Source organism: Drosophila miranda (assembly GCF_003369915.1).
Source record: "Drosophila miranda strain MSH22 chromosome Y unlocalized genomic scaffold, D.miranda_PacBio2.1 Contig_Y1_pilon, whole genome shotgun sequence".
In the NCBI taxonomy this organism is placed as follows: Eukaryota; Metazoa; Arthropoda; class Insecta; order Diptera; family Drosophilidae; genus Drosophila; species Drosophila miranda.
The window spans coordinates 18,607,117-18,634,850 of record NW_022881603.1 but is presented as its reverse complement, the minus strand read 5'-3'; the positions used below and the strand labels follow the sequence as shown (position 1 = coordinate 18,634,850).

Below are 27,734 nucleotides of genomic sequence, written 5' to 3'. Positions count from 1 at the left end.
AATTGAATTTTCTTATATCTTGCAACGACAATAGGTTCTGGTGGGCACAGCCCAAGTCATGTTGAATATGGTCACCCAGAAGTACTTGGAGCTGAGCTCTGTGAGCATCGTGATTATAGACGAGTGCCACAATGGCACTGGCCACCATCCCTACCATGAGTTCATGCATCTGTTTTTACTCGCTGACCGAAACACGCCACTGCCGCGCGTTTTGGGACTGACGGGTGTACTCATTAAAGGCAACGAATTTAAGCTGGTCGCTCAAAAGCTCAGAGAGCTGTCCGTGTCCGACACGGAGGAATTGAAAAACGTGATGCTGTGAGACCTTTTAAGCCCTTTCCATAGAAGAAATCACGCTATAGCAGTTCTGTTTATTTTTTGCAGCTACTCCACCAAACCAAGTGAGTGTTTAGTGACTTATCCAGACCAAGTGGGGAGCCTTGTGATCGGGCACGCCATACATAGATGCATTGAGCACTTCTACGTACGCCTAGACGATTTGGAGATTGGCAAACAGCCTACGCGCTATTCCAAGGGACTGTCGACCCCCCGCGATCCGCCCAAGAAAGGATATATAAAGACTCTGCTCAACGACTTCCAGTACCAGCTGGAGCACTACGGCGTATATTCGGCAGCCATGGCCATAGTATCGGTGATTCTAGAGTTTGAAATCAAGCTGCATCATCATCAACCCTTGCCCTGACCCACTTATATAAGTTGGCCATCTGTCTGTGTAACCGGATCAATCACATGCTAAAGAAAAAGCTTCGCGATTTGGTCGACGATGATACGGAACCCGATGACGCAGTCCACACGGAGGAAACCATCATGATCTTTTCGACTCCCAAGGTGCAGAGATTTTTGCATTACGTGCAGAAAACGTTCTCGGGCAAGGATGCCAAGCATATTTGCTGCTTGGTCTTCGTTGAGCGCCGGTATACGAGCAAATGCATATACCAATTGTTGAAGAAGTTCATTGCGGTTATTCCGGCGCTGCGCGATGTTCTCGTGCCGCAGTTTATGGTGGGCCGCAACTCAGTTTCAGCGGATTGTGAGAGCGTCCTGGAGCGCAAGTGGCAAAAGTCGGTACGTTATGCCTCGGGCCTCAGCACAGAACATTATATTAAAAGTATATTATTCTCCCCTGTCGCAATCCTCATCAAAGGCCATTCATCAATTTAGGGATGGCGAAGCCAACCTGATGGTCTGTTCGAGCGTTCTAGAGGAAGGCATCGATGTAAAGGCCTGCAATTACGTGTTTATCCTGGATCCTTTAAAGACATTTAACATGTACGTGCAGACGAAGGGGCGGGCTCGATCCAAGGAGGCCCAGTTTGTGCTTTTTTCCTCAGAGCTTGACCGCATAAAAACCAACCAACAAATCAATCAATATCGCCAAGCCCATACCGACATCGGAGAGTATTTAAAGGATCGCGTCCTGGATCGGGCCGAACCCCTGATGCAAGAGATAGCCGATCACTTCCACGAATTGATCCCACCATTTATAAACGAAAAAGGTGCCGTGCTGCTGCCTAGCAGTGCCCTGATGCTGCTCCACCGCTACTGCCAGAGCCTGCCCTTGGATGCATTCTCGCTTCGTGGAGCCCTGGATCACACTAATCAGTTGGGACCAGAAGCGGGAACTCTTTGGCACACAGGCCGCAACCAAAGAAGTCGTCTCTATCGAACTTCCACTCAGCTCGTCCGTGCGGGATAAAATTTATGTAAGCCCAAAATGGACTACCCAGCGTCGACAGTCAGTAATCATGTTCGAATCATTCCAGAGCGATCCCATGACTTCCGGAGTTCTACGATTGCCGTCCACGGGTGGGTGAAGTCTGTTATGCCTATGAGATCATTTTGGAGCCGCAGTTCGAGCGCACCGACTACACAGAGCACATCCACGACAACATGCTGTCGGGTAGGAACTTTGCGTTGCTGCTGAGGAAGCAGCAGCCGCCTCTCTCGAAGATGCCGCTGTTCTGCAACCAGGGCCCATTGCATGTGCAGGTTAGGGAGCACCCGCGAGAGCTGGTTATTGCAAGTGCGGAGCAGCTGGAGCAACTGCATCAGTTCCATGGAATGCTGTTCCGCGATCTGTTGAAGATCTGGCATCCCTGCTTTGTACTGGATCGTCGAGGCAAGGACAACTCCTACCTGATCGTGCCTCTAGCCGTTGGCGCAGAGCATCAGAATGTGGTGGACTGGCCGCTGGTCCGTCAGTTCCAGCGTCTGCCCACCCCGAAGCCTGTCAGTGTGAAGCAGCCCAAGGAACATTGTGAAAGGAAAATTGTGACTCAGTGGTATGACAACTTCGCGAGCAAGCGAATGCTCGTGGACAAGGTGCGCAGAGACCTGACTCCGAGCAGCCTGATGGAAAGCAACCACCAGAACACGAGCTATGGCGAGTTCACCACGTCCAAGTATGGCGATGACATCGAAGGAATTGTTCGCATGGACCAGTTCCTGATCGAGGTGCGCGAGCTTACGGAGCAACTGAACTTCTATGTCCAGCAGCGGGGCAAGACGTCGGCCCAGAGCAAGGCCAGGGTCAAGATCATCCTCATTCCGGAGCTCTGCTTTAATTTCGATTTCCCCGGCGACCTCTGGATAAAAGCAGTGTTTCTACCCAGCATCTTGAACCGGCTCCACTTCATGCTGCATGCTGAGGCATTACGACAACGCTTCAATACCACCTACCTGGGGCTGCAACATCTGCCTCAAAATGGAATTGACTATAGGCCAAAGCTCTTGGAGATCGACTGGTCGTTGCGCCGCAATGTGGATTCCCATGGCAATGCCGTTCCCAATGATTATGAAGAAGGGTCACGCTCCATTCTGGAGCCCCTACCCATCAAAGAAGTTGAGATTGGGATGAAGACACTGCAGATACACGACTTACAACATTCGTGGCAGCAGTACCTGGAACCCGTAGACCTACCCCGGAACATCATGTCCGCCTATACCGTGGAGTTGAACTATTACAACAATTTTATATCCGGCCAAGTGGCGTCTCTCGACAAAATGGAGCAGGACGACAGGGAGTTCTGGCTGGAGACGCAGTTCAGTCGTTGAATGTGTTGCCGGTTCTGATGAAGAGCGTCTCCGATGATCACATCACTCCGGCCCACCAGGGTGAGTTCCTGGCGGCCATCACCACAGCGGGATCTGCCGATGTTTATGATATGGAGCGAGCGGAGCTATTGGGTGACTCGTTTCTCAAGATGAGTGCCAGTCTTTACCTGGCCAGCAGGTATCCCGACTGGAACGAAGGCACGCTCACGCAGCTAAAGTCGAGGCTGGTGTCCAACAAGAACCTGATGTATTGCCTCAGGAAGACGGATATTCCCAGTCGTATTAGATGCTGTCTGTTCGACCCCAGATTAACGTGGCTTCCGCCCAGCATTAATCTGCCCGAAGATGTCTTGGATGTGTGGACGGAGCAGCCGAGCTTTGCCAAACTGATTGGTCCCCATAATCTCTTCAATCTGGCCCTTAGTGACGAGGAGATTCTGGCAGGTCGTTGCAACGAGGATACCTATCGTCGCTTTATGCAAAGTTGCAAGAGCAATCAGCAAGGCTATTACGCCGGCCGAGACTTCTCCTCCGGCGTGAACTACTTCTTTGGTGAGGTCGCTGTTCAGAACAAGGTGGTGGCTGACACTCTGGAGGCCCTTCTGGGAGTCGTTGTGAGAAACTATGGATTGCAACATGGCTTCCGCATGCTGGAATACTTCGGCATTTGCAAGCCGGACGTTGATAAGCCATTGTCGCAGCTGCTCGATCTTCAGTTGAAGAGCACCAAGATGCGAGCCAACGCGAGCCCTGACGATATTGATGGCTTCCTGATCAACCACTCCTATTTAGAGCAGAATCTGGGCTACGAATTCCGGTCTCGGGGCTTCCTCTTGCAGGCCCTGACGCATCCGTCGTTTCCCACCAATCGCTTGACCGGCTGCTACCAGGAGCTGGAGTTCATTGGCGATGCCATACTCGATTTTCTCATCTCTGCATACATTTTCGAAAACAATACCAAGCTGCGTCCGGGCGAGCTCACGGATCTGCGCTCGGCATTGGTCAATAACATGACACTGGGATGCATCTGCGTGCGCCACAAGCTGCACCTCTTCATTCTGGCAGAGAACGCGTTGCTATCTGAGACCATCAGCAAGTTTGTGAAATTCCAAGAGAGCCAGGGACACAGAGTTACGAATCATGTACGCTTTCTGCTCGAGGAGAGAGATGTGCAGCCCGTTATTCTGGACTTGGACGATGAAGTGGAAATGGCCATGGAAAATGAGTCGGAAGACGGTCCACGCATCGGTGCTTTCAACTTGACGCAAAACGTAGATGTCGCCAAGGCTTTAGGCGATGTCCTGGAGGCCCTTATCGCGGCCGTCTACCTGGATTGCCGGGATCTGCAGACAACCTGGCAGATGATCTACCATTTGTTTGAGCCCGAGCTGAAGGAATTCTCCCAGAATATACCCATCAGCCCGATTTGTCAGCTCCATGAGCACAAGCTGGCCAATCCCGTCTACGGTCCGCCCTGGTAGACAAGGACGTTGTGATGATGTACTGCCAGTTCACCTGCATGGAGAAGACCATTCGGGTCACTGGTTTCGGCTCCAACAAGGACCAAGCCAAATTGGCTGCTATCAAGAGCGCTCTTCAGAAATTGGATAAATGTGATGCATAATATATAGAACTACATACCATCGACCGTGACCCACAAAGTCTAAGCCTGACACCCATTCTGAATATGTACAATTAATTAAATGGGTGTGATGCTTAGACTTTTATTGGTCACTGTATTATTTGTAAGCTTTTCATGAACAAACGAGGGGGAACGTTGTGAGTTGCTGCGGAGACCGCAACTCTAAATTTATACCCGATACTAAGTCAGTACGGCTCTCCTCCGGCAGACGCCGCTAATATTAAACGACACGACAAGGAGTGCGTGCGAGAGAGACAGAAAATCAGTCTGAGCGTGACGTCGGGGGCTGCGTAGCCAGTGCAAATTGATTTGTTCCTTTTGGCTATAAAAATTATCTGATCTGATCCAGATTCAGCAATCTGATAGATATGGTCATTATCTATGATTCTACGTTTTTAGTTTTCTCGAATGTGCAATATTGTGAATGCAACAGATTTTCGTCCTTTGTGGGGGCGGAAAAGGGTGGGGCGAAATTCTGAGATATACGTTTTATAGTGAGATCTAACAGAAATGCGGATACCAAATTTGGTTACTCTAGCCTTAATAGTCTCTGAGATTTGTGGATGCCCCAGATTTTCGTCCTTTGCGGGGGCGGAAGGGGGTGTGGCGCAATTTGGACAGGAAACGGTCAAGGTCCGATATCACAGGAGTGTGGATACCAAATTTGGTTGCTCTGGCTCTTATAGGTTCTGAGATCCTTGAACTCATATTTTGCAATTGACAAAACCGACCATGAAACCTGTGTGTTAGAGAGAGACAGAGCGAGAAAGAATGAAATTGTTTTCTTGATTCTGGCTATAATCATTATTCGATCTGGTTCAGATTTTGCACTGTAGAAGATATGGTCATCCTCACCGATTCTGCGTTTTTGGTTTTATCGTATCTTTAAAAATGTGGATGCCACAGATTTTCGTCCTTTGTGGGGGCGGAAGTGGGCGGGGCGAAGTTTTGAAATATTTTTGTAGCAGTGACATATCACAGAAGTCTGGATCCAAAACATCGTTGCTCTAGCTCTTATAGTCTTTGAGCACTAGGCGCTGAAGGGGACGGACGGACGGACGGACGGACGGACGGACGGACGGACGGACGGACAGACGGACAGACAGACAGAGCTCAATCGACTCGGCTATTGATGCTGATCAAGAATATATATACTTTATGGGGTCGGAAACGATTCCTTCTGGACGTTACACACATCCACTTTTACCACAAATCTAATATATACCAATACTCATTTTGAGTTGATCCCCATCGTGACCAGACACGGCAAGAAACAACGAACAATATTCCAACTACAAAATTATTTAAATATTCTTCTCAATAGTGTTACGAACCTTTGTTTTCTTCGGGGCAAGGCCGGCTAGCCAGTCATCCCAGGGCTGGGTACTTCGTCCAAGCCCTCAGGTCGCACAATATACCAACTAATTGGACATCTCGAACAAATTGAAACAACAAAAGTAACCGACAAAAAAAACTGCAAACGGACTCTACTCGACAAACAACATTACAGTAACTTCCTTCAACACAGACGTGGACCAGGTCGAGGTGTCGATGTTTTTACCCCTGACGTACCCACCCTACCTGAGATCTGAATAACAACGTTTTGGATCTCCCTGCCATGTGCAGCAGCCTTACCCTCTCGTTGCTGTGGCTCCTCTTCCCCCCATATGAAACGCTTAGCAATTCATTTTTTTCGTTATAATTTTCACTTCAATTTCCTACTTTTACACGGTATCATCGCTACACTAAGCCTGCCTATTCATACCCCCCTCATCTTATCACTACGGGCGGTTAATAAATAAATAGATAAATAGAAATAATTAATATAATAAATATAAATAAGTTACATATAGATATAATATGGGCGGACTTAAATTAGGGGATTAACATATACATATAAATGGAGACGTCTAACAAAAATAAATAATGGGAGTAAATAAGTTAATTGATGCTTTTTTTGCTCTCCCTAAATGGGCGAGGGACCCGCTCTACGTGGCCAGGATTGTGTCTTCGAGCCCAGCAAAAAGCAAGCCAGGATGGCGGAGCTGTGACCTATTCCCTATGGATTCGCCAACAAAAAGAATAAATTTGGGGTTTCTTTACTCCCCCTTTGGAGCGGACTCACTCTTGTGCTTTTTGGGTCTACTTTCCGTCCCGCTGGTCAGCTCTAAAGTTCCTGGTGTTTCACTGATCTTGATCCCCTGGAATCCCAAACTTATTTATCTTTTTATCGGGTGATGGCCACTACTCCATCCTCATCCCACTCACTTTTTCTTTCAGAACAAAAAAAATCACTAAATCACTATGTCCGGCGCGCATGCTCCTCCGTTGCGGGAATTTCTTTCTCTGAACCCCCTCTAGGCTTAGCTTCTCTGTTTAATGCTCCCGGGCCGCTGATCCCCATCGCTCTCTCTTCTATCGCCCTAGAACTAGGTTCAAGGGCATGGCCTGATTCGGGATGCTGGCGGCTCTCTTTTCTTTGGGGTATGTGTGAGTTGGCTTCGGGACTCCGTTATGGGATGAGATCGGAAATCTTCTCTCATAACGGCTCCGAAGAGCGGGCGGAACTGCAACTTTCCAGGACCAGGTGGCGCCAATCTTCGCTAACCTTTTCCCCTTAAATTTTGGCCTTGCCACTATGTTCGAACTTCTTTCCTCCTCACCGCTTCTATGGGATATCACCTATCGATATCTTCGCATGCAACAATACAGAGCCTCTGGTTCAATCTGACTTTATTTCTATTGCCAGATCCGCAATATATTTTTACAATTTTAAAACATTATATCTTTAGTTATCTTTGATGACGATCATCAATTGCATCAATCGACTTAAGAATCCTTATCTTTCTTTTCGCCGTAATTCTGGTAGCAGTTAACAGGATCCTGCGCGGTGAATTCGGAGTAGGACAGCTTGCTTCCCTTAAAGTTCTGTAAAAGTATTAGAAAAATTGCATGAAAATAAACATTCCGTGATAGATAAGATTTGGGCACGACTTTAATATCCCCGGTTATTAATGTCCACAGGAACACGAAGACGCCTGGCAATAAGCTGCTCAGGACGAGCAACTCAAACGTGTTGAGTTCACCAAATATAGACACCTTCATTGTGATGTATGATTTAGTTTTACGGCAAACTATTATTTGATGACAAATTGTTACTCGCACGTACTCCAGATAGTGCTGCCGTTCAATAACCAGGGTCGGAGCAGCGCAGTTCAGGGCTGCGTTGCATATCTTTGGAATTTCTAGTGTAAGAATACGGCACAGAGAATCTTAACGCCGCAGAAAATTTAATTTAGTTGAATAAAATGGCTTTCCGCATCCCATTTGGCAAGAAACACGCTGAAATCGCGTCGTCCTTGTAAGTAAATGATGACATCCTGGTTGGACCATCATAAGACTACTCGAGTTCGGCCCAATGTGCACACACAGGCACATTGCATAATCGTGCAGATTCAATAACAATGTTGTTTTCCCAATTTCTTTAAGCGCTCGCTCTGGAGCTGGATTCGGTGGGGCCGCTGGCCTGGCTCTGCTGTACTTCACCGACTGGAAGCTTGTTCTGCAGTACGTTCCAATCTATGGCTCCAAATACGACAAGGCCGAATAAATATGGCATTCTTAACATCCATACGTTGTGTTGAGTTGGTCATTCCAAAGTGACCACAATGGTTTTGCTTAGTAAATAAAATAAGTTTAAACGATCTACATGGCAACGTGTGTATACATTTTTTATTACGATTTACTATATTACAAATATGTAACTTTCAACTGGGCACAAATTGTTTATGGGACACGCCGTTTCTAAATTATTATTTCTTATTCGAGTTCACACTCTAACTTACGCTTAAATGTGCTTAAGTAACTCGTTGCTTAAGGCATGCACTAATGGGTTGCCTATTTTGATTAAAGATCGTATAAAAATTACATCCGCCAGTTCAAATTCGAGTACAAAAGATTTCATTTTTGAAAAGATTACAAATTGAAGCCCAAATCGACCGGCGATTGAATAGATTTAGACAAGTAATTTGGAATTTCACCTAACAAATGCTTAAATGTCTTGGACCTAGATATCCGGTTCAACAAACGAAGCTGGGAACAGTCTGGTTTTGTGAGTGCGCGCATGTGTGCCCTTATACCAGCCGTTCTTTTGCTTACGCTGCACATAGATGATGTCGCCAACATGCAGCTCCAGCTCGATGTCGCTGTTCGGCGGATACGGCACGATGCAACGAAAGCGACTGAAATGGTGAAAGTAAAAGTTGGTTAAGATCTAGTTGAATTATCGTATCCGTCCTGAAATCTAACCTTTCTCTCGTGCAATAAATCGACTTTGTTGTTGCACTGGCTTTTATGGCCGCCTCGGTGCTGGGGCATAGCACATGGCCAGCATCTAGTTGCTGAAACATTCGATGACTCGGTGCTATTATCATATTGGCATGCAGCTGCGTCTGGCTACCGGGCTGCTGCCCACCGGCATAGATTGGTGCGGCTTTTGATGATGCAGGCGGTGGAGGGGACGAGGCCGCATTGTTATACATGATGAGGAATGTGGATGTGTCCAAGGACTGTCGTGCGCTGCGTTAAAAATTGATTTTGCGCGACTACCAGCAATAGATTCCACCAACCAAAGCAAATGTGGCCGATCCTTGTTTCTCTTCACGCGTTGCGAACCATAAGAGACACTGCCACTGCTGGCAGAAGGCAGTTGATGTTGGTTGCCCTGAAAATGCTGTTGACCTGCGGACGGAGGAGGTGTTGTTGTTGTCGTTGTCGTTTCATTGAGCGGCTGACTATGCTGGAGTTGGCTGGGACATGATCCGGATCTGAAGAGTGACCGATAGTGATGATTATGGTATGGGATTATTAGCGGAAGCACCTACCTAACATGCACTGGGTGCAAGAGAGGAACTGTTGTCTTAGCACTGCTTTCAATGGTTGTTGTTATCGCTTCTTTCGGAGTTTGCTGCAGCGAAGCTCCTGGGGATTTTGAGCGTGTTTTCATGTGCGTTAGTCGCCGCATACGTCCGACTGCGCCCGAGGAACTGCTGCTCGAAGTGGCTATGGAGATATCCTGTTTAGGCTCGGACTTTCTACTAAACAAGGCCTCCACTGGCTTTGTCCAGGCCGAGCAGCTGGTCGTCGTCGCAGTCGCTGTTGTCGATGCTTGCAGCTGGCGGGGCGGCAAATCCGGTGGCTGCATGGGCAGCATGTTGTTGAGGCGCACATCTGGCGTCACTGGCTGTTGCTGGGGATGGATCTGCTTCGCATCCGAGCTTTGGGGACCGTATTTCCACTGGTGCATCAACTGCTGCTGGTCGCGTGTACGCAATGGCGTTAAATAGTTTCCCGGGAATACACCAGTGATGTCCAGCCAGTTTTTTCCCTTGAACCAGCCATCGATACAACGCTCGGTCACAATGTACACGCAGCCTTTCTTCAATTCCAATTCGTCGTTTTGTAGTGGCTTATATGGAAAAAGGGCCAGGTATCCCCAGGGCATAGTGGGAGGCATTTGTTGCTGCACATTTGTCTTCAGCACACGTGCAGACTGGGAGGCGGGGGTCGCTTTTGCCGCCGCCGCTGCGGCTGGAGTGGCTGCCACCTCCAGGCGACTCAGCCCATGGGGCAGGCTCAGAATCTCGGCAGAATGGCGGTTGGTCTGCAGTAGACTAAGAGGTGCTCCTCCTCCTAGAAGGGCATTCAACGAATGCCGCTTCTCCTTAGCTCCTTTATCCCGAAATCGAACAGATCCAGATCCGGATCCAGAGGGCATCACGTGTTGGGGAGTATTTGGCAGCGATGACTGATGATTGGGACTACAGTTGTTCGAGCTGGAAGTAGAACTGGAATTGCTACTAGCTGGCGTTATGTTCGAGGAGCCAGAGCTGGATTCCGTGACCACTGTGGGATCAATTATGGGGACAGGAGGAAGCGCACGTTGTGGCTGCTGCTGTAGCGGATGGCACGGTTGTTGATTCATTACTCCACTATCCAGGAGTTTCTTGGCTACAGCATTTAGCTCCACAAATGCTATGGGGAAGATTCCGATTGTTTGACCGATTCGACCTTCAGCCCAATTGTGGTCCACACGCCGTAGCACTTGGATGACTGTGCTCTTCTTGAAATCGAGGCAGCCTTCTTCATCATTGGGTCCCATCTTAAAGTCATACATGGCAATGCACTGGGGCATGGGCAGGGGGACGGACACTTTGACATAGTTGATGGGGAAGGTTCCCTCCTCTCCATTGGCCTGGCCCACGAACCAATTGTTGTCGATGCGTTGCTTAAGCAATATTAAGTCCCCCTTCTTGAACTTTAGATCGTTGGCTTCGCTGGAGACAACATCGAACAGGGCATAGGCGTGCGGGAGCAGAAACCGTCGTTGCTTTTGACGCGCCACCTGAGTCTGCGATTTCTGTTTCTGGTGTGGCGGCTGGTGCTGCTGATGCAGTTGTGTACTGCTTGTGGGTGCCACCGTCTCCGTGAAATGTTGGATTTTGGGTTTCTCTGGGGCGTTTCGATCTCTTCGCTTTTATTGTCGTTTTTAACAGCAGCCGCTGTTTGTTTCATGCCTTCAGAATGAGAGAGAAATAATTATGAATGGTTGAGAATCGATAGGGAAAGGCGAGTCACTTGCTGACAATCTGGCCACTGCCGCACTCAACAATTCAAGAATTCTAGTCCGAATGTCGCGTGGGCTGCTGCGACCGTCATCTGATAGCCGCGTGGGCTGCGCTCATGGCTCATACTCCCTCATTACCTTCTAATATTCTCATCAGTAAGACATTCGGTGGCAGTTCATCGATTTTGGACGAGACCAGGACGCGGCATTCCGGACACCGCAGCTTGTGTTGGCTGGCCACAATGTCCTAAAGGGAAAATTAGTCAATGGGAGAATAGGAAAAACGAGCATTTCACTCGTACTCACCACCAGACATTTGCGGCAGAATGTATGCTGACATGGTAACACCTTCGATGTGGTATCGAGACGGTCCAGACAAACCGAACACTCCAACAGGTCATTCAATGTATGCTCATCCATTTCTTAGGTATGCCTCAAAAGCACAATCTCAAGGATGGGGTCACAATTTGAATTTCGTGCAAGGCAACATTCCAAAACGCCACACACACACATACACAACACATATACATTGATGTACAAAACACTTAACGCAACCCAAAGACAGGCTTAGGAAATACGGAATATGTTTTAGACTAATTACTACAGATTGCATACAAGGGTTTCGTTTGCATTATCACTTTCAACTTGAAACATTTTAATTATTTAAATTAGTCGGGAAATTTTATTAAGTTCAGCCGAAGCTCGTGTGAACACAAATACTAAGCGGATATGTACACGGATGTATGAAACCAGCTTTGGAACCACTTGGAAATATCTTTGCATTTGTTGCACATATTGGCAGTATCAATGAAGGGTGATTGTTAAGCAATTTTTAATACTAATTTATAGCAGTCCTCGTGGGTTTTCCAATTTTTAATATATTTATGTAAGATTAATAATAATGTATCGTTTATTAATAGTGTTTTTCGAAAAAGAGTACAAAGTGTATGATTTAAGATGTGCAATTAATGAGTCTGTTCTTCCGACTTTTTGTTCAACTTTCTGCTTCTACTTCCAACAACCGACTCCCGTATCGATAACCCCTTATCGGTTAGGTCTTTTAAACATCGGTTAAGTCTGGTTATATCGGTTAGGTCTTATCGATGGTATCTTAAGTTCAAATGTTAATTTAGATGGGATAGTGCTAACTGCTTGATACACTGTCCTTTACATTCGGCCCTCCTGCTCATCTTCATCTGTCCCAGATGACAATATATCATCGTTCTCTGAGACAAAACGCCATAGCTTCATATTGTCACTGCTCATTGCTGTGATATTTGGCCCCTCGACTTGAGCAACCTTTCTGACGTCGTAGCGACCGTTCCGCTTTACCTTGGTGACTTCATATGGGCCTAGATACTCGCTGGCCAACTTGCGTCCTGCGACGAACTGCGTCCTCTTGATCGCGACCATGTCTCCTAGTCTGTAGCCGTGCTCAGGTCGTCGTTTTTTATGTTCTCAATGTTTTGTTTCGCTTGGTCACGCAGTTCTTGGCGCTCGTTGTTAAACTGCGTAACCAACTCCTCGTTGAGCACCTCCAATAGTCGACTTTCAGCTTGTCTGTGCATCTTTGTCCCAAACATGACCTCGAATGGCGACGACTTCAACGTAGAATGCACATGCGAATTAATCGCCATCTGGACCTGTGGCACATGCTTGTACCACTTCGTTGACTCCTGAGCTGAGAGCTTTGCGATGATACCCAAAATTGAACGGTTCTCCCGCTCAATCTGACCGTTGCCTCTCGCCACACCTGTCGTTGGACACACATGTTCGACTTTGTTCTCGTTAAGAAACTCGCTGAATGCGTTGGATGTAAACGCTGCTCCTCTGTCGCTGACTATGCGCTTGGGAAAACCAAACACAAATGACCAATCTCTCAGCCTCTTCACAACTTCTTCGTGACCTGTTGACTTAGTTGGGAACAGCCACACAAACTTGGAGAATGCATCTACCACAGCAAAAATGTACTTGTGATGCTTGGCTGTCGCATCCATTGGTCCCAAATGATCAACGTGCAGCGTGTATAGTGGTGTGTCACCCTTGTCAATGCAATGAAGATAGCCTTCTTGTTTGCCCAACTTTTTGCTGAAAATTATACAACTGATACAATTAGTAATCAACTTATTTACTTTCCGTTCAAGGTGCGGAATCCAGTATTGCTGATGAACTGAGTGCATTGTCTTTGCTGTGGAGAAATGACCAACTTCATGCGATCCTTGAATGATTTCCCTTTCCATCAGCCTTGGAACCACCAAAACGTCATTGCCATTTACAGATTTGAAGAGAAGACCTCCTTTAAGCTTGTAGTCTTGATATGGGTGCTGCTTCAGGATCTCAACTGTGGCTTTGATGAAATCGTCATCCTGCTGTGCTTTTTTTATCCGAGCTGTTAGCTCCGTCGTCACGAACATGCATGTCTGCGGAAAACGACTGAGACAGTCCACGTGTCTCATTCTGTCCCCTGGGCGGTGTACTGCTTTGAATGTAAAGTCCTCCATATACAGAATCCACTGGGAAACTTCTCTGGGTATATCTACTTTCGTTGTTGTCTGCTTAAACGCCGCACAGTCAGTGGCAAGATCAAATTTGATCCCCAACAGGTAGTGACGAAACTTCTTGAGTGCGAGGTATGCAGCTTTGACCTCCAAATAGTAACTGTGACGTTTGGACTCGGCTTGTGTAGTCTTTTTACTCCAATAGTAAATCGGGTGGAAATTGCCATCAGACTGCTGCAACAGAACTGCTCCGAAACCTTCTTTGGATGCATCCGTGTGGAGTTCCGTTGGCGCTTCTCGTGAGTATAAATGTAATACAGGTGCGATTACATGCAGATTCTTTAAGGTCTGTAGCGACTGTTGCTCTGCTTCGCCAATGTTGAAAACTGCTTCCCTCCTGAGTAGATTCGTGAGCGGCCGGGCAACTTGTGCATAGCCAGGGATGAACTTTCTGAAAAAGCCTGTGAGTCCCAGAAATTCTTGAACTGCTTTAATGTCTTTGGGCGTAGCAAACCGACTGACAGCTGCTGTCTTCTCTTTGCCGGGCCAGATTCTCCCGTCCTCAATGATATGGCCCAGAAAGCTAATGCGTGGCTGCATGAAGCTACATTTCTTCCACTTGAACTTTAGGCCAAACTGCGCAGCTGTCTCCAGGACCAACTTTGTCTTCCTCATGCATACCTCGGGCGATGCGGCGTAAACAATTATGTCGTCCATATAAAGCTGCATAATGTCAGAGTTGATTAATTCTTGAAAAATATAGCTTACGAACCGAATGAACGCAGCTGGCGAGTTCTTGAATCCGAAAGGCGCTTTATTAAACTCGAATAATCCCTCCTTTGTAACAAAGGCCGTATACGACTTGCTTTGCTCTTCCATAGGCACATGGAAAAATCCGTTTTCAAGGCCCATTATGGTAAACCACTTAGCCGACTGCAGCTTTTCCAAGACTTCCTCCATGATCGGGACTGGGAAGCAGTCCAGCAATACCATGCTGTTTAACTTCCTGTAGTCTACGCAAACTCTAAGTGTACCATCTTTTTTCTTCACGACGACAACTCTGCTCGCTACATTTGAAGACGACTTGCGCACGATTCCTTGCTCGATCCATTCTTCGACTTGCTTCTTTACGGCACTGGCTTCGTCTGTTGATAAACGACTCGGTGAGTGATGAAACGGCTTGATTAATCCGTCGGGAACTATCTTCAGTTGGATTGGAGACTGCTTTGCAACTTCTGTGGGCATTTGGTAACTGTTTCTTATCATCTGTTCAACGTCTTTTCGATATTGCGGCGGAGCTACAAAGGATGACTCTTCAGTTACATTATATATAAGAGCATGCTCATCTGTTGGCACAGGATCTGCGTCATGCTTCAAAAACGTGTATCCTTGCATATCAGCGACGAAACGGAACTTTTTAATGAAATCATGCCCCAAAAGTGCGTCGAAATCAATCTGGCTACTGGGGACTACTAAAAACTTCTGTGTGGTCAGCAACTTATCCACGGTAACTTCTGCATTAAAGTATCCAACAGGCTTTGTTGATATCTGACCCAGACCGCGCAACATAGTTGTGCACTTCAAAAGTTTAACGTTTTTCATGGTCTTCAACATACTCTCTTTGATTATGGTTACATCTGACCCTGTATCCACAAGACAGTCAACAACAATGCCGTTTATTTGAATTTTTTCATGCGACTGCGATCCAAAATGACGCGAACTTTATCAACTTCATCAGCTTCATAAGGACAGTTACGCGAAATGTGACCATTCTGATTGCACTTAAAACACTTCGTTTCGGCTTTGCAGTCTTTGCGTTTGTGTTCTCCTGATCCACAGTTATAGCAATATTCTCTTTTACCGCTTTGCCCACTTTGCTGCTTGAAACTCGTTTTATGCTGTTCGTTATTGCCCTTCTTCTCCGATATGTTCAAACGATCATAGATATCGAACTCTTCTTTCAAGGCCCTGAAGGTCTTACAGCGATACATGGCATACTTATACTCGTTTCTTATGTCCAGACCGTTCACAATATGGCTTATGAGCCGCGTGTTCAACATGTCCGACTGCTGCTATTTTTCTCATCTGCAGCAAGTACTCGTGCATCGACTCACTACTCTTCCTCTTTCTTTCGTGCAGCAGCTTATGAATGTCTGCACTGTTATAGCTACATGTGAATTCATCCAATAATAAGTTCTTGAGTTCCTCATAGGTGCACACGCATTCAGCTTCAAGGAAAAGCTTAGCTGCACCGGTCATTTTTCCTCTGGCCTGCACATACTTTTGCTTTTCAGTAAGCTCATATGCGTCGGCATTTTTTTCGAATATCTCAAACCATTTTTCTATGGGAAACGATTTTCCATCACAATCGCTCACAACTTTTGTAAAATTATCTGGAGCGATCTTCATTTCTCGTTGCTCATCGCAAAGCAGTTTCAACTTTATCATTTGATCAATCTTGTCATCAGTATTGTTTTCTGCATTTTCTAAATCTTCCATCTCGTTTGCACTCGGGCGCGACCTTCCTGGTACAGCTTCTTCCTTCTCTCTCTCTTTCCAGTGCAACGGCGGCGGTGTTTGCATCATTTTGCGGCTCTTTTTGACTTGTGTCTGTGTACCCGACGAGTGCTTGTATTTTCTGTTTATAAGTGTGTATCACACACAACGTGTCTGTGCGTGTTTTTTCTGCTTGTGTACGTACTGCGCACGGACAAGGCGACGCTGCGGCGCGACAATGAATTTCACAATTTTCCAACCGAATTAAACGACCGATCTTTTCTTAAACTCCGTGTCTACTGTTAGGCTCACAGAATTTGGATTGTTCAACTTAATGTTTATAGCCACCAACAACAACTTTACAACTTTATGTAGCTACAAACAACAACTTTAACAACTTTTCAACAATCCTCTTCTTGCATCAGCTTCTGCTTTCATCTGTTTTTCTTTTTCACACACTCCGAGCTCTGTATTCGACGCGGACGAGCCCCCAAATGTAAGATTAATAATAATGTATCGTTTATTAATAGTGTTTTTCGAAAAAGAGTACAAAGTGTATGATTTAAGATGTGCAATTAATGAGTCTGTTCTTCCGACTTTTTGTTCAACTTTCTGCTTCTACTTCCAACAACCGACTCCCGTATCGATAACCCCTTATCGGTTAGGTCTTTTAAACATCGGTTAAGTCTGGTTATATCGGTTAGGTCTTATCGATGGTATCTTAAGTTCAAATGTTAATTTAGATGGGATAGTGCTAACTGCTTGATACACTGTCCTTTACATTTATTTAAAAAATTATGTATTTTTTGTATCAATGCTGTTGTTTTAGTGGATCTGGCAACTGTAAACATTTTCAGTGCTGTAAACCCGATTTGAAGAATAATTAAAATGCTTATAGCTTGAAATCCAGCTTATTTCAAATTTCAATTAGCTTATTTTGGCTTATAAAAATTTAGTACAAAACTATTTTTTTTTTTTTTATTGTATTGTAATATTTGATCATTTTTATCGAGAAATCGGACAAAAATCATACATGTTGTTCGTATTTTGGTATATCATCCAATTTTGTGTATAAATGTATGGTAATTTTTCGTTGATAAATTTCAGTCACACTACAGTATTACACATGATTGCATATTTACATAATCTTTAGCTTATTCTAGCTTATTTTTTTCATCAATCTACTTATAGTGACTCTCAAAATCTGGCAGCACTGTTGTAAACCAGTGCTGAGTACCGCAAAGTTCCTTTTGTTTTTTAATTTGAACAAAGCACGTGGGTTTTGGTTTTGCCGTGCAGCACAGATATATTAAATTGTTTGAAAGGCACGCGATTTAACCAAGAAATCATGCCAAAAGTACGCAGCACAACGGGCAAGCCCCGGACCCAGGGGTTCAACCATTCCAACCATTCGATGAATCCAGAAAGGCCAAAGGATGGACTAAAAGGTGTTGCCCATCCCCGAACGAAGGGGACCATTAAACGGCTCCAGATGTACCGCAACTTCAAAGCCAAGCGTGATCGTACCGGCAAGATTATCTGTCCGGCTCCGTTTCAGGTAAAGAGTACACACCACTTGTCCCTCACTGTGGATATCATGCTAAATCTCTTCCTTGTAGGGTCGCCTGCCTGCTGGTACAATGGCCAGAGTGGAGCCCACACCGAAATGGTTCAGCAACTCTCGTGTGATATCACAAACGGCTCTGCAAAAGTTCCAGAATGAGATTGGCAAGGCCGTCAAGGATCCCTATCAAGTCATTATGAAGCCATCACAGCTGCCAGTGACGCTATTCAATGAGGCCTCAAAATACAAGCGCGTCCACCTTCTGGACACAGAAAGCTTCGACAGCGTATTCGGGCCCAAGAAGCAACGCAAACGTGTCAGCCTTAAAGTGCGTGATCTGGAGGATTTGAGCAAGGCGGCGGGTGAACAGGCTGATATATACGATTCTACCAAGGACATAGATCTGATACGCGAAGACACTGGCGAAAAGAAGTCCGTGCGAGATTGGGTGTTTGGTGCTGGAGGGAGCATACGTATCTGGAACGAGCTTCATAAGGTCGTAGACGCTTCCGACGTTCTGCTTCAGGTCTTGGATGCCCGCGATCCCATGGGCACACGCTCCAAATACATCGAGGAGTTCCTGCGCAAAGAGAAGCCGCACAAGCACTTGTTCTTCATTCTGAACAAAGTGGATCTGGTGCCTGTCTGGGTCACGCAGCGTTGGGTGGCCATCCTCAGTGCAGAGTATCCCACAATCGCGTTCCATGCCTCTCTTCAACATCCATTTGGCAAAGGTCAGTAATATAATTATTAATTTATTTGTATAAAAAGCATTTTTACCAATTTGTTATACCTTTTTAAAAATTATTTTAATATGTAAAATAAAATCGCTATGTACCGCGTGTGCTCGTTTTAGCTAGATTTACAATGGGCTAGATGGGCGGGCTACATCGTCAACGACGTCAATGCCATTTGTATACCCGATACTCAAAATGAGTATTGGGGTATATTAGATATGTGGTAAAAGTGGATGTGTGTAACGTCCAGAAGGAATCGTTTCCGACCCCATAAAGTATATATATTCTTGATCAGCATCAATAGCCGAGTCGATTGAGCCCTGTCTGTCTGTCCGTCCGTCCGTCTGTCCGTCTGCCCGTCCCCTTCAGCGCCTAGTGCTCAAAGACTATAAGAGCTAGAGCAACGATGTTTTGGATCCAGACTTCTGTGATATGTCACTGCTACAAGAATATTTCAAAACTTCGCCCCGCCCCCACAAAGGACGAAAATCTGTGGCATCCACAATTTTAAAGATATGAGAAAACCAAAAACGTTGAATTGTAGAGAATGACCATATCTTTAAGACTGCGGAATCTGAATGGGATCGTATTATTATTATAGCCAGCATCAAGAAAACAATTTCATTTTTTCTCGCCCTGTCTCTCTCTAACACACACGTAGCATAGGCGGCTTTGCTTAGAGTAAAATATTAGCGCCTAGATCTCAGAGACTACAAAGGCTAGAGCAACCAAATTTGGTATCCACACTCCAAATATATCGGACCGAGACGAGTTTGTTTCAAAATTTCGCCACACCCCCTTCCGCCCCCGCAAAGGACGAAAATCTGGGGATATTTAAAAATCCCAGAGACTATTAAGGCTAGAGTAACCAAATTTGGTATCCGCACTTCTGTTAGATCTTACTATAAAACGTGTATCTCAAAGTTTCGCCCCACCCCCTTCCGCCCACACAAAGGACGAAAATCTGTTGCATCCACAATATTGCACATTCGAGAAAACTAAAAACGCAGAATCATAGATAATGACCATATCTATCAGATTGCTGAATCTGGATCAGATCAGATAATTTTTATAGCCAATAGGAACAAATCAATTTGCAGTGGCTACGCAGCGCCCGACGTCACGCTCAGACTGATTTTCTGTCTCTCTCGCACGCACTCTTTTTCGTGTCGTTTAATATTAGTGGCGTCTGCCGGAGGAGAGCCATACTGACTTAGTATCGGGTATAACCGTAGAGTTGCGGTGTTCGCAGCAACTCACAACGTTCCCCCTCGTTTATATTTACAATAAAGTGCAGAGTGCACTCTACATTCATTTGATCCGAGTGTCCATGCAACAGCGGTGGCTTCTGTTCAGGCCTCTGCAGATACATATATTAAGTGCCTTAGAAACTACAAATTAGAGTAAAGTAACATTGGAGGAAACAACAAATGTTTAAATGTTCCAAAGATCTGAAAAGCATTTTGCTTACAATTTGGAATGATTAAAACTAACAAGACAAACACAAACTAAACGAAATGAGATGGACCAGGCACACACGTCACGCCTGCCCTGCCTACACAATACAACTTAGGGGTAATGCGGTCACATTCCGAGTACGGATAAAAGAGAGATTAATTTGCTCGCTTATGATAATACGATACACGCCAGGAGTAAGTAATTGGCGATGCACGACAGACTGGTTTCTCTACACGCGACAGGTGCAATCTGGCTTGTTGATGCTCCGTTGCCGAGTCTGTAGATTGCGTAGAGCGGCTCCACCGTACTGTATGCCACTGCCGATGCGCTCGGGATCCAACTCGCCAGTTTCAACTTTGGCCAGGATGGTCTTGGAGCACTTGAGGAAGGCCTCCTCGACGTTCTCGCCCGTCTTGGCGCTCGTCTCCAAGAAGATGAGCTCTACGAAAGCATTCGGAAAGTGAAAATGGTAAGGGGAATGCACAAAAGTGAAAAGAACAAACCGTTCTCTTGGGCAATGGTGCTGGCCTCGAGAAATGTTACGTCGCGTGCCTCTTCCAAGTCCTTCTTGTTTCCAACCAGCAGAATGACAATGTTCGGGCTTGCCAAGGTCCTCGCATCATTTAGCCAATTGGTCAATGCATTAAACGAGTCCCGCGATGTGGCATCGTAGACCAGCAGAGCACCTGCAGCTCCGCGATAGTAGGACCTGGTCACGGATCGAAACCTCTCCTGTCCGGCGGTATCCCATATTTGAAGCTTAACCGATTTTCCACCCACATTTACAATGCGCGAGCCAAACTCCACCCCAATGGTGTGGGAGCTGTCGTCTTTGACTGCCAAACGGAGCAAGTAGTTAATACTACGCATAAAAGGGAAATTACAACACCAAGCTTACATTTGCTTACGATGAATTGATGCAACAGACAACTCTTGCCGCTGCCAGCGCTTCCAATTATCAGGAACTTGAACAGGTAATCTAGACGAGTTTCACCAACCATAATTAATTAGAAATTGCTTCTAATTAGTTATTCGTGTAGAGACAAACCGTATGTTTCCGACATTGTTTTTGTTCCCTGTCTGTGTGCAGTCGTCCGCAGCCTTTGTTTCGTTGTTTCTCCTAGCCAGAGGCCTGTTTGGTCGATGGGTGTATTCTACGCTGAAAGTAATTGTGCGGATGTGCATCGAAAAGGCCACAGACACGCTAAAATCTATGATAGTGAAGCTTAGGAGCAGTTAATCGGGTTTAAACAATTAAAACAACTCATAAATGAGATAAAATGCTCTGACTCGTCGAACAGTTTTGGCAAACATCGACCAATATCTAGTGTGACCAGACACGGCAAGAAACAACGAACAATATTCCAACTACAAAATTATTTAAATATTCTTCTCAATAGTGTTACGAACCTTTGTTTTCTTCGGGGCAAGGCCGGCTAGCCAGTCATCCCAGGGCTGGGTACTTCCCAAGCCCTCAGGTCGCACAATATACCAACTAATTGGATATCTCGAACAAATTGAAACAACAAAAGTAACCGACAAAAAAAACTGCAAACGGACTCTACTCGACAAACAACATTACAGTAACTTCCTTCAACACAGACGTGGACCAGGTCGAGGTGTCGATGTTTTTACCCCTGACGTACCCACCCTACCTGAGATCTGAATAACAACGTTTTGGATCTCCCTGCCATGTGCAGCAGCCTTACCCTCTCGTTGCTGTGGCTCCTCTTCCCCCCATATGAAACGCTTAGCAATTCATTTTTTTCGTTATAATTTTCACTTCAATTTCCTTCTTTTACACGTTATCATCGCTACACTAAGCCTGCCTATTCATACCCCCCTCATCTTATCACTACGGGCGGTTAATAAATAAATAGATAAATAGAAATAATTAATATAATAAATATAAATAAGTTACATATAGATATAATATGGGCGGACTTAAATTAGGGGATTAACATATACATATAAATGGAGACGTCTAACAAAAATAAATAATGGGAGTAAATAAGTTAATTGATGCTTTTTTTTGCTCTCCCTAAATGGGCGAGGGACCCGCTCTACGTGGCCAGGATTGTGTCTTCGAGCCCAGCAAAAAGCAAGCCAGGATGGCGGAGCTGTGACCTATTCCCTATGGATTCGCCAACAAAAAGAATAAATTTGGGGTTTCTTTACTCCCCCTTTGGAGCGGACTCACTCTTGTGCTTTTTGGGTCTACTTTCCGTCCCGCTGGTCAGCTCTAAAGTTCCTGGTGTTTCACTGATCTTGATCCCCTGGAATCCCAAATTTATTTATCTTTTTATCGGGTGATGGCCACTACTCCATCCTCATCCCACTCACTTTTTCTTTCAGAACAAAAAAAAATCACTAAATCACTATGTCCGGCGCGCATGCTCCTCCGTTGCGGGAATTTCTTTCTCTGAACCCCCTCTAGGCTTAGCTGCTCTGTTTAATGCTCCCGGGCCGCTGATCCCCATCGCTCTCTCTTCTATCGCCCTTGAACTAGGTTCAAGGGCATGGCCTGATTCGGGATGCTGGCGGCTCTCTTTTCTTTGGGGTATGTGTGAGTTGGCTTCGGGACTCCGTTATGGGATGAGATCGGAAATCTTCTCTCATAACGGCTCCGAAGAGCGGGCGGAACTGCAACTCTCCAGGACCAGGTGGCGCCACTCTTCGCTAACCTTTTCCCCTTAAATTTTGGCCTTGCCACTATGTTCGAACTTCTTTCCTCCTCACCGCTTCTATGGGATATCACCTATCGATATCTTCGCATGCAACAATACAGAGCCTCTGGTTCAATCTGACTTTATTTCTATTGCCAGATCCGCAATATATTTTTACAATTTTAAAACATTATATCTTTAGTTATCTTTGATGACGATCATCAATTGCATCAATCGACTTAAGAATCCTTATCTTTCTTTTCGCCGTAATTCTGGTAGCAGTTAACAGGATCCTGCGCGGTGAATTCGGAGTAGGACAGCTTGCTTCCCTTAAAGTTCTGTAAAAGTATTAGAAAAATTGCATGAAAATAAACATTCCGTGATAGATAAGATTTGGGCACGACTTTAATATCCCCGGTTATTAATGTCCACAGGAACACGAAGACGCCTGGCAATAAGCTGCTCAGGACGAGCAACTCAAACGTGTTGAGTTCACCAAATATAGACACCTTCATTGTGATGTATGATTTAGTTTTACGGCAAACTATTATTTGATGACAAATTGTTACTCGCACGTACTCCAGATAGTGCTGCCGTTCAATAACCAGGGTCGGAGCAGCGCAGTTCAGGGCTGCGTTGCATATCTTTGGAATTTCTAGTGTAAGAATACGGCAAGGCCACAGAGAATCTTAACGCCACAGAAAATTTAATTTAGTTGAATAAAATGGCTTTCCGCATCCCATTTGGCAAGAAACACGCTAAAATCGCGTCGTCCTTGTAAGTAAATGATGACATCCTGGTTGGACCATCATAAGACTACTCGAGTTCGGCCCAATGTGCACACACAGGCACATTGCATAATCGTGCAGATTCAATAACAATGTTGTTTTCCCAATTTCTTTAAGCGCTCGCTCTGGAGCTGGATTCGGTGGGGCCGCTGGCCTGGCTCTGCTGTACTACACCGACTGGAAGCTTGTTCTGCAGTACGTTCCAATCTATGGCTCCAAATACGACAAGGCCGAATAAATATGGCATTCTTAACATCCATACGTTGTGTTGAGTTGGTCATTCCAAAGTGACCACAATGGTTTTGCTTAGTAAATAAAATAAGTTTAAACGATCTACATGGCAACGTGTGTATACATTTTTTATTACGATTTACTATATTACAAATATGTAACTTTCAACTGGGCACAAATTGTTTATGGGACACGCCGTTTCTAAATTATTATTTCTTATTCGAGTTCACACTCTAACTTACGCTTAAATGTGCTTAAGTAACTCGTTGCTTAAGGCATGCACTAATGGGTTGCCTATTTTGATTAAAGATCGTATAAAAATTACATCCGCCAGTTCAAATTCGAGTACAAAAGATTTCATTTTTGAAGAGATTACAAATTGAAGCCCAAATCGACCGGCGATTGAATAGATTTAGACAAGTAATTTGGAATTTCACCTAACAAATGCTTAAATGTCTTGGACCTAGATATCCGGTTCGACAAACGAAGCTGGGAACAGTCTGGTTTTGTGAGTGCGCGCATGTGTGCCCTTATACCAGCCGTTCTTTTGCTTACGCTGCACATAGATGATGTCGCCAACATGCAGCTCCAGCTCGATGTCGCTGTTCGGCGGATACGGCACGATGCAACGAAAGCGACTGAAATGGTGAAAGTAAAAGTTGGTTAAGATCTAGTTGAATTATCGTATCCGTCCTGAAATCTAACCTTTCTCTCGTGCAATAAATCGACTTTGTTGTTGCACTGGCTTTTATGGCCGCCTCGGTGCTGGGGCATAGCACATGGCCAGCATCTAGACTGTGCGACTTTCGATGACTCGGTGCTATTATCATATTGGCATGCAGCTGCGTCTGGCTACCGGGCTGCTGCCCACCGGCATAGATTGGTGCGGCTTTTGATGATGCAGGCGGTGGAGGGGACGAGGCCGCATTGTTATACATGATGAGGAATGTGGATGCGTCCAAGGACTGTCGTGCGCTGCGTTAAAAATTGATTTTGCGCGACTACCAGCAATAGATTCCACCAACCAAAGCAAATGTGGCCGATCCTTGTTTCTCTTCACGCGTTGCGAACCATAAGAGACACTGCCACTGCTGGCAGAAGGCAGTTGATGTTGGTTGCCCTGAAAATGCTGTTGACCTGCGGACGGAGGAGGTGTTGCTGTTGTCGTTGTCGTTTCATTGAGCGGCTGACTATGCTGGAGTTGGCTGGGACATGATCCGGATCTGAAGAGTGACCGATAGTGATGATTATGGTATGGGATTATTAGCGGAAGCACCTACCTAACATGCACTGGGTGCAAGAGAGGAACTGTTGTCTTCTTTCGGAGTTTGCTGCAGCGAAGCTCCTGGGGATTTTGAGCGTGTTTTCATGTGCGTTAGTCGCCGCATACGTCCGACTGCGCCCGAGGAACTGCTGCTCGAAGTGGCTATGGAGATATCCTGTTTAGGCTCGGACTTTCTACTAAACAAGGCCTCCACTGGCTTTGTCCAGGCCGAGCAGCTGGTCGTCGTCGCAGTCGCTGTTGTCGATGCTTGCAGCTGGCGGGGCGGCAAATCCGGTGGCTGCATGGGCAGCATGTTGTTGAGGCGCACATCTGGCGTCACTGGCTGTTGCTGGGGATGGATCTGCTTCGCATCCGAGCTTTGGGGATCGTATTTCCACTGGTGCATCAACTGCTGCTGGTCGCGTGTACGCAATGGCGTTAAATAGTTTCCCGGGAATACACCAGTGATGTCCAGCCAGTTTTTTCCCTTGAACCAGCCATCGATACAACGCTCGGTCACAATGTACACGCAGCCTTTCTTCAATTCCAATTCGTCGTTTTGTAGTGGCTTATATGGAAAAAGGGCCAGGTATCCCCAGGGCATAGTGGGAGGCATTTGTTGCTGCACATTTGTCTTCAGCACACGTGCAGACTGGGAGGCGGGGGTCGCTTTTGCAGCCGCCGCTGCGGCTGGAGTGGCTGCCACCTCCAGGCGACTCAGCTCATGGGGCAGGCTCAGAATCTCGGCAGAATGGCGGTTGGTCTGCAGTAGACTAAGAGGTGCTCCTCCTCCTAGAAGGGCATTCAACGAATGCCGCTTCTCCTTAGCTCCTTTATCCCGAAATCGAACAGATCCAGATCCGGATCCAGAGGGCATCACGTGTTGGGGAGTATTTGGCAGCGATGACTGATGATTCGGACTACAGTTGTTCGAGCTGGAAGTAGAACTGGAATTGCTACTAGCTGGCGTTATGTTCGAGGAGCCAGAGCTGGATTCCGTGACCACTGTGGGATCAATTATGGGGACAGGAGGAAGCGCACGTTGTGGCTGCTGCTGTAGCGGATGGCACGGTTGTTGATTCATTACTCCACTATCCAGGAGTTTCTTGGCTACAGCATTTAGCTCTACAAATGCTATGGGGAAGATTCCGATTGTTTGACCGATTCGACCTTCAGCCCAATTGTGGTCCACACGCCGTAGCACTTGGATGACTGTGCTCTTCTTGAAATCGAGGCAGCCTTCTTCATCATTGGGTCCCATCTTAAAGTCATACATGGCAATGTACTGGGGCATGGGCAGGGGGACGGACACTTTGACATAGTTGATGGGGAAGGTTCCCTCCTCTCCATTGGCCTGGCCTACGAACCAATTGTTGTCGATGCGTTGCTTAAGCAATATTAAGTCCCCCTTCTTGAACTTTAGATCGTTGGCTTCGCTGGAGACAACATCGAACAGGGCATAGGCGTGCGGGAGCAGAAACCGTCGTTGCTTTTGACGCGCCACCTGAGTCTGCGATTTCTGTTTCTGGTGTGGCGGCTGGTGCTGCTGATGCAGTTGTGTACTGCTAGTGGGTGCCACCGTCTCCGTGAAATGTTGGATTTTGGTTTTCTCTGGGGGCGTTTCGATCTCTTCGCTTTTATTGTCGTTTTTAACAGCAGCCGCTGTTTGTTTCATGCCTGCAGAATGAGAGAGAAATAATTATGAATGGTTGAGAATCGATAGGGAAAGGCGAGTCACTTGCTGACAATCTGGCCACTGCCGCACTCAACAATTCAAGAATTCTAGTCCGAATGTCGCGTGGGCTGCTGCGACCGTCATCTGATAGCCGCGTGGGCTGCGCTCATGGCTCATACTCCCTCATTACCTTCTAATATTCTCATCAGTAAGACATTCGGTGGCAGTTCATCGATTTTGGACGAGACCAGGACGCGGCATTCCGGACACCGCAGCTTGTGTTGGCTGGCCACAATGTCCTAAAGGGAAAATTAGTCAATGGGAGAATAGGAAAAACGAGCATTTCACTCGTACTCACCACCAGACATTTGCGGCAGAATGTATGCTGACATGGTAACACCTTCGATGTGGTATCGAGACGGTCCAGAAAAACCGAACACTCCAACAGGTCATTCAATGTATGCTCATCCATTTCTTAGGTATGCCTCAAAAGCACAATCTCAAGGATGGGGTCACAATTTGAATTTCGTGCAAGGCAACATTCCAAAACGCCACACACACACATACACAACACATATACATTGATGTACAAAACACTTAACGCAACCCAAAGACAGGCTTAGGAAATACGGAATATGTTTTAGACTAATTACTACAGATTGCATACAAGGGTTTCGTTTGCATTATCACTTTTAACTTGAAACATTTTAATTATTTAAATTAATCGGGAAATTTTATTAAGTTCAGCCGAAGCTCGTGTGAACACAAATACTAAGCGGATATGTACACGGATGTATGAAACCAGCTTTGGAACCACTTGGAAATATCTTTGCATTTGTTGCACATATTGGCAGTATCAATGAAGGGTGATTGTTAAGCAATTTTTAATACTAATTTATAGCAGTCCTCGTGGGTTTTCCAATTTTTAATATATTTATTTAAAAAATTATGTATTTTTTGTATCAATGCTGTTGTTTTAGTGGATCTGGCAACTGTAAACATTTTCAGTGCTGTA

The 27,734-nt window shown here is 45.9% G+C and overlaps 7 protein-coding genes and 2 pseudogenes across 7 annotated transcripts; 4 read left to right on the top strand and 5 right to left on the bottom strand.

The window, feature by feature from the left end:
• LOC117191467 overlaps positions 1 to 4,714 on the top strand; it is a 125,884-nt pseudogene extending 121,170 nt beyond the window's left edge.
• Positions 4,715 to 7,435: 2,721 nt separating this feature from the next.
• LOC117189519 lies at positions 7,436 to 7,910 on the bottom strand. The gene is made up of 2 exons (XM_033394666.1): positions 7,712 to 7,910; positions 7,436 to 7,645 (listed from the first exon to the last, which is right to left on the bottom strand). Exons 1-2 carry the CDS (start codon positions 7,820 to 7,822, stop codon positions 7,547 to 7,549), a joined length of 210 nt encoding a protein of 69 aa, XP_033250557.1. The 5' UTR covers positions 7,823 to 7,910; the 3' UTR covers positions 7,436 to 7,546.
• Positions 7,911 to 7,928: 18 nt separating this feature from the next.
• Positions 7,929 to 8,425, top strand: LOC117189517. The gene is made up of 2 exons (XM_033394664.1): positions 7,929 to 8,078; positions 8,207 to 8,425. Exons 1-2 carry the CDS (start codon positions 8,026 to 8,028, stop codon positions 8,325 to 8,327), a joined length of 174 nt encoding a protein of 57 aa, XP_033250555.1. The 5' UTR covers positions 7,929 to 8,025; the 3' UTR covers positions 8,328 to 8,425.
• LOC117189520 (E3 ubiquitin-protein ligase SH3RF1-like) lies at positions 8,424 to 12,249 on the bottom strand. The gene is given in 7 exon segments (XM_033394667.1): positions 8,424 to 8,958; positions 9,026 to 9,295; positions 9,346 to 9,543; positions 9,601 to 11,233; positions 11,236 to 11,292; positions 11,481 to 11,589; positions 11,649 to 12,249. Coding segments are annotated over 7 exon segments (2,556 nt in total). The 5' UTR covers positions 11,763 to 12,249; the 3' UTR covers positions 8,424 to 8,783.
• Positions 12,250 to 17,602: 5,353 nt separating this feature from the next.
• Positions 17,603 to 18,657, top strand: LOC117189514 (nucleolar GTP-binding protein 2-like). Its single transcript, XM_033394661.1, has 2 exons — positions 17,603 to 17,894; positions 17,956 to 18,657. The coding sequence occupies exons 1-2, from the start codon at positions 17,685 to 17,687 to the stop codon at positions 18,640 to 18,642; spliced, it is 897 nt and encodes a 298-aa protein (XP_033250552.1). The 5' UTR covers positions 17,603 to 17,684; the 3' UTR covers positions 18,643 to 18,657.
• Positions 18,658 to 19,947: 1,290 nt separating this feature from the next.
• Positions 19,948 to 21,398, bottom strand: LOC117189515 (ras-related protein Rab-4B-like). The gene is made up of 4 exons (XM_033394662.1): positions 21,144 to 21,398; positions 20,994 to 21,074; positions 20,599 to 20,931; positions 19,948 to 20,536 (listed from the first exon to the last, which is right to left on the bottom strand). Exons 1-4 carry the CDS (start codon positions 21,157 to 21,159, stop codon positions 20,325 to 20,327), a joined length of 642 nt encoding a protein of 213 aa, XP_033250553.1. The 5' UTR covers positions 21,160 to 21,398; the 3' UTR covers positions 19,948 to 20,324.
• A 1,491-nt stretch (positions 21,399 to 22,889) lies between these two features.
• Positions 22,890 to 23,372, bottom strand: LOC117189518. Its single transcript, XM_033394665.1, has 2 exons — positions 23,166 to 23,372; positions 22,890 to 23,099 (listed from the first exon to the last, which is right to left on the bottom strand). The coding sequence occupies exons 1-2, from the start codon at positions 23,274 to 23,276 to the stop codon at positions 23,001 to 23,003; spliced, it is 210 nt and encodes a 69-aa protein (XP_033250556.1). The 5' UTR covers positions 23,277 to 23,372; the 3' UTR covers positions 22,890 to 23,000.
• Positions 23,373 to 23,414: 42 nt separating this feature from the next.
• On the top strand, positions 23,415 to 23,885 carry LOC117189516. The gene is made up of 2 exons (XM_033394663.1): positions 23,415 to 23,538; positions 23,667 to 23,885. Exons 1-2 carry the CDS (start codon positions 23,486 to 23,488, stop codon positions 23,785 to 23,787), a joined length of 174 nt encoding a protein of 57 aa, XP_033250554.1. The 5' UTR covers positions 23,415 to 23,485; the 3' UTR covers positions 23,788 to 23,885.
• LOC117189512 lies at positions 23,884 to 27,656 on the bottom strand (annotated as a pseudogene).
• Between the last annotated feature and the right edge of the window lie 78 nt (positions 27,657 to 27,734).